Source organism: Equus quagga, chromosome 1 (genome assembly GCF_021613505.1).
Source record: "Equus quagga isolate Etosha38 chromosome 1, UCLA_HA_Equagga_1.0, whole genome shotgun sequence".
NCBI lineage: Eukaryota > Metazoa > Chordata > Mammalia > Perissodactyla > Equidae > Equus > Equus quagga.
The window spans coordinates 133,510,172-133,525,980 of record NC_060267.1 but is presented as its reverse complement, the minus strand read 5'-3'; the positions used below and the strand labels follow the sequence as shown (position 1 = coordinate 133,525,980).

At 57.4% G+C, this 15,809-nt stretch overlaps 1 protein-coding gene across 5 annotated transcripts in view; it reads left to right on the top strand.

Annotated features, from left to right (window-relative positions):
• Positions 1-15,809, top strand: part of PRKCD (protein kinase C delta) — a 43,987-nt gene that overhangs the window by 1,533 nt on the left and 26,645 nt on the right. For 3 of the 5 annotated variants that reach the window (XM_046667787.1, XM_046667792.1, XM_046667801.1), the window contains exons 2-3: positions 2,126-2,242; positions 15,230-15,363. In XM_046667787.1, coding sequence (XP_046523743.1) covers positions 15,249-15,363 — 115 coding nt within the window. In that variant the 5' untranslated portion in view covers positions 2,126-2,242; positions 15,230-15,248. The remainder of the gene's footprint in view (positions 1-2,125; positions 2,243-15,229; positions 15,364-15,809) is intronic. The other 2 variants (XM_046667806.1, XM_046667811.1) reach the window with 1 other exon arrangement.

Below are 15,809 nucleotides of genomic sequence, written 5' to 3'. Positions count from 1 at the left end.
TGTGTGTGTGTCTGGAGGGTCCTGTGTTGCACGCTGAGTATGTAATGGTGACCCACTGGCCATGAGTATATCTGAGTTGTTCATTGTGGGAGCCTGTGGTGTTAGGGTGCCAGCCCACCAGGCTCGTGTGTACGTGTGTCTGTATGAGTGCGTGTATGCGTGTGCACTCACATGTTCTTCCTCTCCCTCTGCCGCTGAACCACTGTGACCAAGCTGACCTGGTCACCGAGGGAGGGGACTGGTCCCTTGGGTTTCCTCGTTCCTGCTGTGGACTGAGCAGGGGTGTGGTGGACAGGCTGGCAGAGGGCAGCTGTGTCGTGTGTGTGTGTGTGTGTGTGTGTGTGTGTTGTGGAGGTGTTTGGATAACCATCCGTATCTGTAGGTATGGGATCTCATGTGTGATGGACTGTGGCTGGGGAGCAGATGACTGATGGGAGTCTCACAGTCTGACTGTATGAAACTGCCAGTATGTGTGCAGAGGAGTAACTGTGATTGTGGGAACCGAGAGTGCTTGTGCGTGGGTGTGAGTAGCAGGAGGGGATGCAACAAGTATGTGGTGCCCGTGCCCTGGGGTGACAGTGTTGGGAGGGAAGGTGAGAGCCCCAGTGTGTGTGTGAGCGCAGGGGAGGCTGTGAGGGTATGGGTGTGCACTTGGCACACTCAAGCCCAGCCTTGGCTCCTGGGGAGATGGGCTCACTTTCCTCTTCTCCCCCAAGTTGATAGACACTGGAAGGCAAGTCTTGGGGTTTGTATTGTTGTAACCAAGACCTGGGGCTCTGGACGTAGGAAAGACTTGAGCTCAAATACTCGCTGTGCCTATTGAGAGTAAGAGGCCAGAGCGAGGCCTCGTTAAGGCTATTTCCTTATCTGCAGAATGGAGAAAGTTGTGGTGAGGACTAGAGGTCCTGTGTCAAAGGTCCTTTAGTACAGCCTTGGTCCATGGTGAGAACTCAGCACATGCTAAGTCTTATTTGGTGACCATTTACCAACTCCCAACCGTATGGTCCCCATTCTCCTGGCAGCTGGGGCCATAAAAGCCCAGATAGTCCCCAACCCAATTTCCTGCCTGGGATGGCTCTTGCTCCCTCCCATCCCCTTGACCAGATGGCTTGTAGGACGGAAGATGGCTGACAGAGACCCCACCAGCATCCAGCCCTGTTCAGCCCACAAGTCAACCCCTCCCCGCCCCCAGTCTCAGCAGCAGTGATGGCAGAGAGAGTGGTGAGGGGTGATTGGTTTGGAGCTGTGATTGCAAGGCCCTGACACCGTTTAGCTGGCACAGCTAATTGGAGTTTAAATTAAAATTAAAAATAATTTAAAATACAGACAAAAAGATAAAGCCTGAGGATGCCTCAGCCCCCAGGGAGCAGTGATGGGGGTCTTCAGCTAGAGGAGGGGCTCACATCTGGGGAGGGGACTCTTTTGTGGAGACCTGGCCTGACCTGCAGAAAAAGTGCTTAGGCCTTTCAGCCAGGAGGCCTGGAGCACCTTGCTGCCTTTGCCAGTCCTTTCTTCCAGGATCTCTCTAGGTCTCAGATTGTGCAGCTGTATAATGGGTATAACTAGTAATGTGGGAATCACCTCAAATAGAAGGTACAAAACAAGGAACAAAAACGTGTCACCGTTCGTTTGGCATTCCCAAGGTGAGTCCAGCACAGGAGCTGGCATGCTACATCACTGGAGCCTTGGAACCACCTGGGGAGATTTATTCTCCCCATTTTAAAGATGAGACAAACTGAGGCTCAGAGGAGTTGCCCAGGCCACAAAGTGGTGGTACTCAATTGTATCCTAGGTCTCCCAAGCCCACAGGTCAACCTCCTGGAGAGAGGAGGATTAGGAACAGCCTTCTTGCTGTGTCTGTAGGCCTCCTCACCAGTCTGGAAACAGGAGGAGGGCTGAGACACAATGTTCCAACCCCTAGCATAGGCTGGACACATAGCTGATGCCCTGGGAAAGTTAGGCCCAACACCCCATTTCACAAAAGAGAAAGCCGAGTCCAGAGAGGCAGAGGTGTCAGAGGCAGACGAGGGTGAGCGAGCCTGTGTCGTCTGAGCTGGGGCTGACTGATGGGGAGAGCCTGCTTGGTGGCGCCTCCCAGCTTAGCTCTTTTCTCTTGTTCCTGCAGGTCTGCCAGCAACTGGCCCAGGTGAGGGCGGCGAGCTCACTTATCCTGGTGGTTCTTGCATGGTAGTGGTGACAGCAGGAGCCAGGACTGAGGGAAAGGGGGAGCCGGGAACCCCAGGTAAGACTGGGTCCTCTTAAACAGATGGACAGATGGACAGTGTATAGGGGTGGCCTTCCTCTTTGGGCTCTTCCCCTTCTGCCCTGGGACTGGGTCGAATGAGGGGGACATGCAGAGTCCTTGGTCTGTGTGTAGGGACATCCAGAGCGGGCAGCAGTTTGCCCTGTGAGAGCGCCCTGCTTGGAATTGGCGTCTGGCCCAGGGAAGGCTTTGGCCTTGGAGCTCTGAGGCCTGGGACCCACAGTGATTTGGGGCGAGGAGTGGTGACACTTTGCTGGTCAGTTAGAAGGTGGTATATGAGCCAAGAGTTGAGGGTGGATGTATCAGCTTTTCCGCAGCCTCTTGTCTCTGCCGCAGGCTGTCCTCATCATCACACAGGGACTCTGAGGTTTGCCCTGGGCCCCAGAGTGGGTTGGACACCAAACTAGGAATGGAACGAGGTCTCCCAGCTCCTGGCATGACTGAGGTTCCCCATTTCCCCAGCCTCTCTGGGGCCAGAGGAGGGACTCTAAATCCGCTTTCCAGCCCCCAGATTTGGTGAGCTGGGCAGAGTCTCTAGGGAATCCTGGGGAAGGCTGCAGTCTCTGTGGCCCCTCATAAAGTTAGAAATTCTTTCCTTTGGGGCCAGCCTTGCCTCTTTCATTCCCCATTGCAATAAAAACAGCCCTGTGAGTTATCCATTGTGTGTCCAGAGCCCAGTGAGCAGGATTCTGGAGGAAGTGGGGGGGGGGGGGGGTTGCTGAGGGCACCTGGAACCTAGGGAGTGACAGTGGGGAGGGGTGGCAAAGATGGTCTTTCCTCCAGGAGTCCTCCCTCATCAACCCCCTACTCCCACTCCTGCTGTCAGTCACCTACAGGTCTAGGAGATGAATAGACCAGTGGGGGCTGGGCTCCCTGGGCCTGCTTTGGGGCAAGGAGGCCAGGAGGTCTGGGCATTCACTCTTGGGGTGGAAGTCAGGGCTGAACAAGGGCAGGTTTTCCCTGGGTCTTCTGTGAATTCAACCTACCCCCAAACCTGGCAGGGAGGAGATGAGGTGCCCTTAGTTGGCTGGGGGCCTGTGCTACTTGATGGTCAGGGGGCCATCCCCTCCTCGCACGGAGCCTCATTCCCTAAGAATTTCAACTAATTAGCCTGGGAAGCAGCCCACTTTCAACTCTGAAACATCACCTAACTGGCATAGACATATATGTGCTCGCACAGAGATACAGAAACTGAGGCTCTACTTGGTACCCATGCCCACAGACCCACAAGTGCCTGCACACACACCACACATGTGCAACACACAGGTGTTCACATGCACTCACCCACAGGCACGCTCAGACACGCCCACAGATGCTCACCCAGTCATCCATGCACTCAGATGCCAGCCCACACACACCACACTGTGCCCATTCTGGGTCAGGGAGGGGGGTCCTTGGTCAGGGTCACAGCCCAGTCTGCATCTGGCACTGCTGGTGAGGTTTGAGGTGTGCCTGTGACCACAGGCGTTCCAGGGGGTTGGGCCACACTGGGAGGTGGGCTCTGCCCAGGCTTTTACCAGCTATCCCGCCCATCTGGCCCAAGTTCCCAGGCTGACCAGGGCTTGGCATTGGAGGTGGGGGCGGGCAGCATGGGTGTGGGGGAGAGGCCATGTCAGCTGTGCCGGCACACCGTTTGTGGCTGCTGCCACAGAGGAAGTGGGCTGCCTGTGGTCATGGGGCCAAGGTGCTCGCAGGCGGGTGGGGGTCCTGTCAGCTCCTCTGTTCCCCACAACGTCCATGCCTGGTAGAAGTGGAGTTGCTGGGCTCTAGGGACTGGGAGACAGGCAGGGTACTTCTGTCTGTGCACTTTCCAAGGCCTGGGCCCAGAGGAGAGGCCTGTTCGTTCGAGGCATTTCCGGAGGCTCACTTCCTCTGGGCTGCCCAGGAAGTGGTTTCAGAGTGGGACTGACCAGCTCTCCGTCTGTGGCTTGCCCCACCCTGGCCTTGCCTGCGAGGGGAGCAGTGTCTGGCCAGTGGATTAGGCCAACTGACCAGGCTTTCTGCTGCCAGGGCGGGCCAGGCCTTGATGGAGGCTCAGGAAGAGGGGTCGGGGGCTGAGGCCATGAAGTCCTCTATAGCCCCAGCTCCTCCCTTGCTCCAAGCCTGTAAGCCTCTCAGAGTGTTAGCAGCTCCAGTTAGCATTAGGCAGCTCCAAGCAGCTGTATGAATGAACCTTGGCAGGTGGCTTTGATGCCTAGTGCCTCAGTTTCCCCCTCTGACAACTGAGATAATGATGGCATCCACCTTTATGGGGTTGTGCTGGAAACAACAGATAATATATACAAAGTAGCTAGCACCCTGCCTGGCACATTGTTAGTGTTTAAGGAGTAGAAACTGTAGTTATGTAAAGCACTTAGCATCCGGTTCATGGAAACTGTTCAAAAAACAGCAAGTGGTACTGATGATGGGGTTTTTATTGTCTGATGGCCTGGGCACTGGCCCAGTGTCACAGGGCCAGGTGGCTACAGAGCCTGGCTAAGAAACCAGGTCTCTGGCCGCCTCAACCCCCTTGATTCAGCCTCCAGCAGCAATGCTGCGGGGTGGGGAGGGTTCCGTGGGTTCAGTAGATTCCATGTCCTCCGAGGAAAGGAGCTCCTGGGTACAGCAGCTGTGCCGACTCAGTGGCCCAGCCCCCTCTTGCTCTTCTCCCCCTCACTCCCTTTCAAAGGGAGGAAAATAGATCTCATGACAAATGAATACAGGGAAGGGAAAGTCAGGCTGCAGCTGCCTGCTGCCCCTCAGGCGTCCCCCAGGCCCCCTCCCCAACTCTGGGCCCCTGCAGGACAGTGGGCTTGGAGAAGCTGAGGGTGGTGATGAGTGGGTAGATGGAGAGTGCTCCTGCCAGCCTGCCTGCCCTTCAGACCCCTGGAGTCAGTGTTTGGGCTGGGGAAGGAGGTGGACATCTGGGGCAGGTGGAGGCTAGAGGAGTGGGGTAGCTAGGAATGCCCCCATCCACACATCTATCCTTGACTCATGGCAGCTGGTGGCAGGGACCTACCTATACCAGGGACATGCGGAAAGCCAGGGAGGGCTGGGTTGAGCTTTGGCCTCCACTACCCAGGGCTAAGAGTCTGGGTGCCTGGGTGTTGGATGGTAATGCTGGTGGTGTAGTAGACAGGGCCCAGGAGGCTGGAGCGCTGGAGCCTGGCGGGGGCCTGTGCTAGGAGAGTGAGCGAGGGCATCCTGAAGGTTTAGGAGCAAGACCTCTGCAGGCATCCGACAGACCTGGGTCCAAATCCTCGCTTGATGTTTACTGGCTGTGTACTCTTGAGCCAGGGACTAGACTGCTCGGAGCCCCAGTTGCCTCATCCATGAAATGGGCAGATCAGGGAGTGTCCCTCTGAGACCTGAATGATAAGAAGGAGGTTTCAGGAGAAGGGGCAGGAAGATGGAAGGAACTTGGCTGTTCAGGGAACCTAAAGGGGTCACTGTGGCTGGTGCAGAGGAGTGAGGAGAGGGCAGCGATTGGGGAGGGCAGTGAGGTAATGGGGGCAGATTGGGTGGGGCAGGCCAGGGCGAGGAGCCTGGGCTTATCAGAGGGGAAATGGGAAATACTGGGAGCTTGGGCAGGGGGTGATGAGATCTTCTTTACTGTCTTAAAGGACCCTTCAAGTCTCTGGGGCAAGGGGCCTGTGGGGGCCAGAGCAGAGGATGGAGAACAGTGAGAAGGCAGTGCAGAGCCTGGGGAAGGTGATGGTGCCGGGATGGGTGCAGTGGTGGAGAGAAGAGAGGACTTCAGGTTAGACTGCAGAGGCAGAAATGATGGTGTTGCTGTGTGGGGAGGAAGGGAACGATGACAACGACCCCCAGGTGTCTGACCTGAGCATCTGGGCAAGCACTGGCGCTGTTAGGAGATGTGGGAATATCGGTAGGCCTGTTCTGGACCTGTCTGAGCCCCTCTAGAGTGTGATGAGGTTGGAGAGGCAGGTGGGTCCACGAGCCTGGAGTTCAGGAGGGTCTGGCTGGGAGTGGAGACCTGAGAGTCAAGAGGTAGCATGTACAGCCCGGACTGGGGAGGGGAGGGTTCAGCAAGTCTTTGGAGGGGAAGTTTGAGAGGCCCTGGGTACAGGGCCGGCATGACTGTCCCTCGAAGGTCCTTGCCAAGGTGCCCAGGAGGGCAGGCTTGTGGTGGCTGAGCCGCTGTTTTCACAACAGCCCCGGAAGCTTTGGATCATGTCTGTGGCCGTGTTGGGTAAACAGGAGCAATGGAGCAGCTGGTCGCCAAGGCCCAAAGCTGAATCAGATGTCAGCTTGGTGTGAACTGTGGGTGCTCAGGGCTGGTGGGGGTGAGAGGGAGATAGGATGAGGATTGTAGGGTCTTCCAGTATCAGGGCTGGAGAAAGCTTAGAGGTCTCCATTGTCAAGACAGAGACTGAGGCCCTGAGAGGGACAGCTAGCCTGGGGTCTGCTGATGGACTCAGGCTGCCTTAGCCCTGCCTAGCTTCTTCCTAGAGCAGCAGGCCAGAACAGGGCACTGCAGGGCTGGGTGGCATGAGAAAGCCCCTTTACCCACTGATCCAAGGAAATTTGGAAGCCCCTACAGTTACTGAGGACAGCTGGAAAGGGAGGTTAGCCCAGGTGGGGAGAGGGCCAGGTATGAGAATGACAGTGGTGATAAGGATGATGGTGACAGCTGCCTCTGTGCCAGGTCCTGCACTCAGCACAACCTCCTAGGCAGGGCAAGATCATTCCCTTTACAGATGAAGATGCTAGAGCGCCTTGGCCAAGTTCACAGGGCACTCAGGGCAGACCAGATCTAACTAGACCTGTCCAGCACACACCCAGGCCCCCACTCTTCAGTTCCTCTGTTCACTGCCCACTGTGGGATGGCACACTGTTGTCCTGCCTCTCTCCAGCTTTTTCGTGATCCTTAAAGTGGGAGGCATCATCTGGGCCTTCTTACCTTGTGGGGATGGAGCTCAAAAGCCTTAGGTGTCCATCTTGCCTTCTGCCAAACACAAAGATTATTGTTGTCGATCAGGATAATCATGGGAACTCTGGGAGGAGGCCTCTGTGGATGCACAGAGGGGAGGGCTGAGGCATGGACTTGGGCCCATCTCTGTGGGGGCTAGTGGAGGAGCCATTCCCACCCCCAGGCACATGCCCTCACCCTACTGGAGGCCAGATGGGTAGTTCCGGGGCTAGAATTGGAGGTCCGTCCTCGCCCACCCCCGCTAGGGGCTGCCCCATTGGCTTTGTGGCTTTGGGTGAATTGCTCCACCTTTCTGTCAGTTTCTGCACAGTGAGTCTGGAGCTCAGTGGAGGTCATGTGTGGGGTGCCCGGCACGGCCATCCCACCCGCGCAGGTGCAAGCCCTCCCCTCCTCCTGTACACCAAGCCTGTGACTGCCACCTGTGAGCCTGGGCCTTATGCTCAGCCTCCACAAACTTCCCCTCAGACAGATGGGCGGGGGTGGGGGGGCCTGCCCAGTGATGAGCCTGACTGGCCCACTCCTTCCTTTGCACACTTTGGACTTTGCTCTGGGACAGGAGGGTCTTTCTCCGCCCCCCTCAGTGGGAAGGCCCAGCCTGCCTGACACTCAGCTGCCCTCCCCTGCCCCAGCCACTGTGCCCCAAGGGCTGCGGTAGACAAAGCTACATTTGGACTTTCCTGGTGTCAGACCCTAGTCAGTCATGTATGGGTCCATCGGGCTTGTGTGTTTATCTCTGTGCCCATGTGTACATTATGTGCTTGTGGCACCTGTGTGTATGCGGGTCTCTCTGCTAGTGAATACACGAGGGTGTTAATTCCTGTGTGGTCTGTGTGGGCCTGGATGTCTGTCAACATGTGAGAGCCAGTGAGTTGGGATATGTTTCTCAGCGTGTGTGTCACTGAGTTGTCTTGGGAGTGTGTGTATATTCCTGTGGCTACAACTGTCTGTGTATGCGTGTCTAACTGCAAACAGGGCTCCCCATGTGTAGCTGTGTGTTTAGGTTGGTGGGTGTGCCCGTGTGCACACACTCACTTGGTTGTTCTGGGAGAGGCCCTGATGTACCCCCCACCGTGGCTCCTCACAGAGGCCCCTTGTCTTCAGTCCTGCCATGAAGGGGCCTTTGTTCCTCCCTCGGGGGTACCTGGTGCCCTCCCTCTGGCTGAGCCCAAGACTTCCCCAATCCTAGGGCCAGCTGAATTACCCGAGGCCTGTGCCTGGTGTGGGCTATGCCCCCAAGGAGGTCCTACCTCACCTGTGCTGGCAGGGTGGGTGTGAGCCAATGCCAGCCAGGTTCCCAAGTCCTGCCCCTCAGAGCCTTCCAGACCCTCTGGCTGGGTGAGCCAGTGGCAGCCCTGCACATCTCTCAGATTGAGGCCTTCCCTGATGCCCCAGCCAACAGGCCTCTCCATCCCCCATTCTACCCCAACGCCTCTCACTCCCTTCCTTCCGCTTACAGCCTGAACGCTCATGGTGTTCTCTTCCTCTGTAATTACATATTTATGTGACTGTCCCCCACCAGGCTGTGAGTTCCATGAGTCTAGTGTGTCTTGTCACTGTGGTGCCTACTGACTGGGCCTGAGGAGGGCTGGGGGTGACCTGGGGCCAGGCTGGGCCTTGGGGACTGACAGCCCCCACCCCATCACATGCGGAATCATGTTGCCACATGCGTGTGTCTTCCTGGGAGGAGGCCTCATGTCTTTCATTGGTTCTTAGAGTATGACCACCCCTTTTGCAATTGCAAAAGATTCTGTCATGCTGCCTGGACTTCCCCTGTGATTCCCATCAGATTCCAGTGGGCTGGGCCAGCCTGGCAGTGGGACTTTTGAATGTCCCCGGGGCAGTCACACGTGCTGCCAGGGCTGAGAAGGCTGAGCTGGAGGCGGGGACAGTGTCCAGACAACAGACCCAGGTCCTCGGCATGAGAGGGATCCAAACACCTGCACAGGGTGCCTGTTGGGGCACATGGGGCGGGTGAGCAGCCAGCTTCCTGGGGAGTGGGGAAGGATCCCCCAGGGCTGGCCTTTAGAACTATCTGGAAGGATAGGTAGGAATTCAGGAGGACATTCTGGCTGAGGGAACAGCATATGCAAAAACAGGGGAGCTTGAAAATGGGGCCCGTTTTCACAGAGTAGCCAGAGGTGAGATTGGGGGTGGAGCTCAGGCCAGGGCTTGCTCAAGGGCAGTGGGAGCAAGGAGGTTCCAAGCTGTGGGGAGAGTGGATGGGGAGGGGTAGGGAGTGGTGACAGATGGGAGGGGAGGCTAGCGAGGGGGAGGAGCGGCTCAGGCAGTAGTTGGTCAGTGTGGGGTGAGGGAAGGGGTGAGAAGGAGCCCTGGCCGGAGTGAAGTGCTGGTACTGGGGAGGAACAGGTGTGGGGAGCATCCCTCCTCTGGGACTTGGCCGTGACCTGAGACCACAGCTGGTCCTCCTCCCAGGACAGAGCTGGGCACATGGGGGCTGGAGCACAGGCCCTGGTGGAGGGAGGAGCCTTGGAAGGGTCTTGCTAGCCCTTCCCCTCCCCCATCTTCTGCTCTTCTTGCTGAGCCCATTTCCTGAGTTGTGAAACCCCTGTGGCCTCCTCGACTTGCTTCCGTCTGGGAAGTCTGGGGAGGCCAGCCTCCCAGCCAAGCTGCTACCCGCCTGCTTGCCTGCCCAACCCGGCAGCTCCGCCACACCCGGCCCCCTTGCCCTGTTGCAGCTCTGCCAGAGCCAGCCCTGCTCCCTTCTGCAGATCACACTGCCTCTCACTCTCCTTCCTGCCCACTGCCTGGGCCTCGTGTGTCCTCTTCCCTCCTTCATTCATCCCTCAAGGCCAGTGTGGGCTGGACCTTGGCAGGATCCAGGCAGAGTCTGTGTCCCTAGGAGGGCCTAGGCTGACACCACTCCCACTTTGCTTTGCTGCCACCGCCACCTAGTCTTGACAGGCAGCAGGTGGTACCTTCTATGGGCAGGCGGCAGGGGCCGGCCTCAAGGCAGGGTTGCATGGGAGGGGGCATCCCCCACTCCTCAGTGGTCTGTTCCAGGGAGCCAGACCCCAGGCCACCAGGGGCTTCAGCCGATCTCTACTCACGCGTGCTTTGCTTGATCTTAGCCTGCCACTTCTTGTTTCTCTGGCAGACTTTCTATGGGAGCCTCCCTCCACCTTTGCACACTCTCCCCAAGAGCCTGGCCAAGACCTGTCTTCTTGGGCCCCACTGTGCTCCTCTATCCAGTGGGCGTCACCCTGTGGCCTGTGAGGGAGAATCAAATGGCAGGGAAGGGCTGGGGTGGAGGGGACCCTCACTGCAGGACTTTGTCCTTGGAGTCCCCCTCTGTACAAGGAGGAGATGGGCATGTCAGTCTCAGAAGGCCCATCTCTTGGAGATATCTTGGTTTGATGGGTTTTCACCTCTAACAAAATTGTTATCAAATAAATTACATGTGATTATTGTCTAAAAATTAGAAACTGCGTTCCTGTTCCTGATGGCACCCCTCGAGTCATGTCCCCCACCCTGCCCCCTTTGCTGGAATACTCTCACGCCCACACGTGGATATACAACATGCACACTTGTCCTCTGTGCCCCGGGAGCTCTGAACAGCACGGTCACTCTGGTCTCCTTGGGGTCAGCTTTGCCTACTGCCCCAGACTAGCTGGGAGCAAGTTTCCATTGCCCCGGAGAAGGTGACCTGCCTGCTCTGGCCTGACCCAGCACTACCTGTCCTTACCTGTGGGCTGCTGGTCTAGGGCAGGGTAGGGAGCAGGGCCAGTGGGCCCTCATCCTCCGGGGCTGGGATCCAGTATGGCCAAGCCTCCCCCAGCTCTTGAGAACTGGAGGCTGGCCCAACCGCCTGGGGCAGGAGAGAAGGCAGCAGTTCAGGGTCTGTACCACCCTCCTTGTACGGAAGGGGAGGGGTGTCCTCAAGGTCAGGCCTACGACCAGCCTGGAGGGGGTTGGTGGATAGACTCTGGTCAAGCACAGGTGCCTGTCTCCTGGTGCCGTCACCCCTCTGCTCATTTTCTCTGTCCATGAGTGTGTCTCTTTGTGCTGTTCCTGGCGCATTTATTTCTCTCTACCTCTGCCCTCTCTTTCCCTTCATCTCTTCTTCCTGACGTGGCATACTGGAAAGAATATGGGCTGCAACATCAGGCAGGCCTCAATTCAAATCCTTCTCCTACCACTTACTGGCTTTGTGATCTTGGATGAGTCACTTAGCCTCTCTGAGCCTGTTTTTTCATCAGTAAAATACCCACCTCTGGGATTTGCACAGGGATAAGGTGAGCGAATGCCGTTACAAGGCTAATCTGGTACATGTTGGCCTCGGAGAAGGAGGACCCTTCTTGTAAGGCACTGAGATTGACACCCGGACGCTTTGACGCCGAGTCTGGTGTTCTCTGCTTCATAGGACTGCCTCCACTGTGGGCTGGAGGAGCAGGAAAGTAGAGATGAGGAGCCCACAGGCAGCCAGGAAAGGCCTGGCTGGTCTCAGCTGGCTCCAAGGAGCTGGTCCCCAGAGAGGCCTGTGTGGGGTCCAGCCCCTGCCATCTCCCTAGCCTGGCAGGGTGGCAATGAGGCTGAGCCAGTGCCCTTCCTTTGGGGCCTATGGGCCTGGGCTGATTTGCATGAGGGCTATAAATAGTTGGCACACCTTGCTTTTGTGCCGTTACTTCACTCCCTGGCCTTCCCACCAATGTTCAGACACTCTGCAAGGTAGGTGGGTGACTCTGGCTCCACTGTGCAGGGGGGCACCTGGGGTACAGGGGCCTAGGACCTCTCTCAGGGTCACATGGTGATGGAAGAAGATGCCAGCTCATGGTGTCTGTCTCCCTCCTGGTGTCCATACAGTGCAAGTGGGTTGAAGGAGGCGGTAGACCCTGGCCAGGGTGCATACTCTAGTTTTACTCCTAGAGAGCTGGGGTTAGGTGGCCTAACCCCACCTAACCCACGCGGCCCACAGGTACCCCTCCTCACAGCGCTGTGGCCTGGCTGTGCAGGTTTGGGGACGGACCTGCTGTGGTTGTGGTTTTCCCTCCGGTGGCTTCCGACTAACTGTGAGCACAGCTGCCCTGAGTGTGACTATAGAGAGCTTCAGGGCAGGCCTGATGGGCAGCCTGTGGGGCTGGGCTTGGCCTCACCCTCCCAGAAGTTCTCTGACCCGTCTCCTCCACACAGCTCTGGGGCAGTCTCCACGGCCAGCTCCTGCTGGGCGACCTGGAGGTAGGGGAGGTCATGGAGCCCAAGGGCCATCTGGACTGGGCCCCAAAGGGAGGCGGTGGGGAGGAGGAGCTGGTCAGCAGGTGTTTGGCGCACCCACTGCTCCAGGACGGGCAGCTCTATGTTCCTGGAGAGTTGGTTTTCCTCTCTGGGAAGTGGGATCAGTTATCAAGACTGTTCCCAGGCTGCTGGGGCGGGGGGGGGGGGGGGGGGGGGGGGGGGGGGGGGGGCAGAATGGATGCGGTGGGGGATATGAGTATACTTTGTAATCTGTGAAGGGAGGTGCACAGGTGAGAGATGGGTGCTGCAGCAAGAGGCGTGATAATGGTAACAGGACCCCACCCCAAGCCCTGTGGCGATGATGTTGGCTTTCGTCCTACACAAGTTCTCGTCACAACCCTGAACCAAGGGACCATTTCTCATCTGGAAGATAGGAGTGACTGAGACTCAGAGAGGCCAAGTGATTTGCACAGAGTCCCACATCCAAGGCAGTGTTGGTGTCAGGGTCTTGCATCCAGGCAGTTTGACTATCGTTTTGCCACCTGGGCTTGCCCTGACCCCCTCTTCCCCAGGAGCCCAGCCCCCTGTAGCACAACTGCTCCTCCTTTGTCCCTGCCCACCTGCCCACTCAACTCTCATCCTCTGAGACACTCAGAAACTGTCATTGCCCTCCCAGGGGCTCAAGGTTATCCAGTTGGGAAGCATGAGGCTGAGCCATGTCTGCTGGGGTCAGGCCCTGGAATGTGGACGCAGACGTGTGGTGAGTGTGTGCTGTGCAAGGTCCCTGCCAACCATTTTGTACCCCCAGGCCAGGCAGGGGGGCAGGAAGGGCATGATGATGGCTTTTTTGTCCGGGGGTTTGGGACACTCAGCCAGACTCCTACATACGTTCCCAGCCACTCGTACGCAGTTCGCTCTTCACTTCAACCTTAACTGAGTGCCCACCACATGCCACCCACTCAGACATCCTCACAGGTACACACATTTCCACAGCTGTGCAGTCACACCCACACGCACCCTCACATACTCATGCATGCTCCCGCCCAGGGAGGAGCCAGCAGCAGCCCACGGCTGGCTGTCTCTCCCTGCCTACCAAGAGATCATGGCAGCTGGCCTGGCTGGACTCAGGCTGAAGGCTTTGGGGCCTGGGCTTAGGCGTGAGCTCGCACACCCACACTACTCCCTCTATGTAGGAGGCAGGCCCAGGCCGGGGACATGGTGGGGTCTGCCCTGCCTGGTCCCTCCCCTCTACTCTGGCTGCTAGCCTCAGAGCACTGGCCAGTACACTGGGCTGGGCCGCAGGCTGAGGTCAGTGTTTCCTGTGAGCTCATCTGGGCTGGGAGCTCCAGGCAGACCTGGCTGCTGCTCAGGCTGCCTTGTGGAGGAGCTGGAGGGAGCTGTCCCAGGAGCAGGGTGGCTGTTGCGTGTGTGCACGTACATGTGTGAGGGTAGGGGTGCGTGTTTGAGTCTGCCTCTATGCTGGCTTCTGTTCAGGGTGGAGTGAGTATGCCTGTATGTATACAGTTGAAGCACGTTTGCGGAGCACCCTCAGGTGTGGGGTCTAGACCCAGAGCCAGTGTCTGTGTAGGTGTATGAGTGTGCATGCATGGGTTTGCACATGTGAGCATCCTCTACCAATGGCAACCCGAGAAGACCCTCAGGGTCACCTCCTGTAGTGACCCTTGATTTGAGGAACAGCAAGGAATGGGGAATTGTGGGGCTGGCCTGTGTGGTTTAAAGAGCGCAGTCATGGGGCCGACCCGGTGGCACAGGTGTTAAGTTCGCATGTTCCGCTTCTCGGCGGCCTGGGGTTCGCTGGTTCGGATCCCGGGTGCGGCCATGGCACCGCTTGGCAAAAGCCATGCTGTGGTAGGTGTCCCGGATGTAAAGTAGAGGAAGATGGCCATGGATGTTAGCTCAGGGCCGATCTTCCTCAGCAAAAAGAGGAGGATTGGTAGTAGTTAGCTCAGGGCTAATCTTCCTCAAAAAAAAAAAAGAGCACAGTCAGTATTATATTATATTCAACATTAAAATAGGTTTATGTTTGGAAAAAATAAGTTTGAAGGTGCAGGCAGCCTTCCATGTAGGCAAGAGGCACCTGGCCCAGAGGGGCTCGGGTTCAGAAGGTTCAGCACTGATGTGGGTGGGGCCTTTCACGGTCCTGGCCCCTCAACGAAGTGGGTGCTTCATTAGTGGAATCCCAGCTTTAGGTTCTGGCTCAGCCTCAGGGTTTCAGTTGCCCCATCTGAAGAGTAGGGGTGGTCATCTTGGCCCCACTTGTCTGCCTGGGTAATTATGAGCAAAAACCAAACTTTGAAAACCAAGAAGGGCCGCAGGGGGCAGGGAAGGAGGGTACCGCCTGTCCATCTTGGCCGACGCTGAGGAGCTGAGCCCAGCACACGCTACATACCTGCACATAGTAGTGCGCAGCCATTGGGAGTTGAAGGAGGCATCAAATGACTGCCCAGATGAATGACTCAGGGTCGCAGACTCAAATGCCTCTGGGTTTGAGGTGGGTTTTGGAGAGGTGTGAAGAAGGGGCCCTGGTCTGGAGTAGATGGCAGGGGTGCCTGACAAAAGGGGCAGCCATCCCAGGGCCAGCCAGCTATTGCCCAGCGGGCCTGATGTCACATTCTCCAGCCTTACCAGGGATGCCACAAATCAGACTTACATAAAACTTCTCAATTTTAACGTTGGCAACTAGGACTAGGGTATTTTAAGCACCATGTGGGCCAAACTCAATGCTGTGAGAGCCCTGGGGGGAGTCGGTACCCAAGCACCTCCCATGGCTGTCCCTACTGGTCCTGCCATGCTGCCGGACCTCATCCTTTCTGTCTACACAGCCCCACTGCAGGCCCCAACATGGCGCCGTTCCTGCGCATTGCCTTCAACTCCTACGAGCTGGGCTCCCTGCAGGCTGAGGATGAGGCAAACCAACCCTTCTGTGCCGTGAAGATGAAGGAGGCGCTCAGCACAGGTAGGGCTGGAGGCTGGACCCTGGAGAGGTGGCAGCAGCCAGTGGGGCTGGGAATCGGGCCCAGCAGGAGGCACTCAAGGGGCTGTGCCTTCTTCCCCTGGAACTTCTGAGGGACCCTTCTCTTCCTCATCCCCATCTCCCTGCCCAACCCAGCTGTGGATGCAGGACAACAGAGGCCACCTTAGTGTCTATAGTGCCTCTAGCACTGGCTACAGGGAGCCTACTCTGGGACTCTGGGCTTCTGGCTCCTCCCCCGTTGGTTGTTCCACCCAACAATTTCCACGTGCACACTGTGGTGGCCACTGAGGACACTGCCATGCTCTAGGGCTCACCTGGCCCTGCCCCCATGGGGCTCACAGTCCGGTGAGGGAGCCAGACAATGAGTCCTGTGATAGGGAAGCCCAAAGGAGGCACCATCTTAGGCTGGGGTCAGGGAGGTCTTCCTG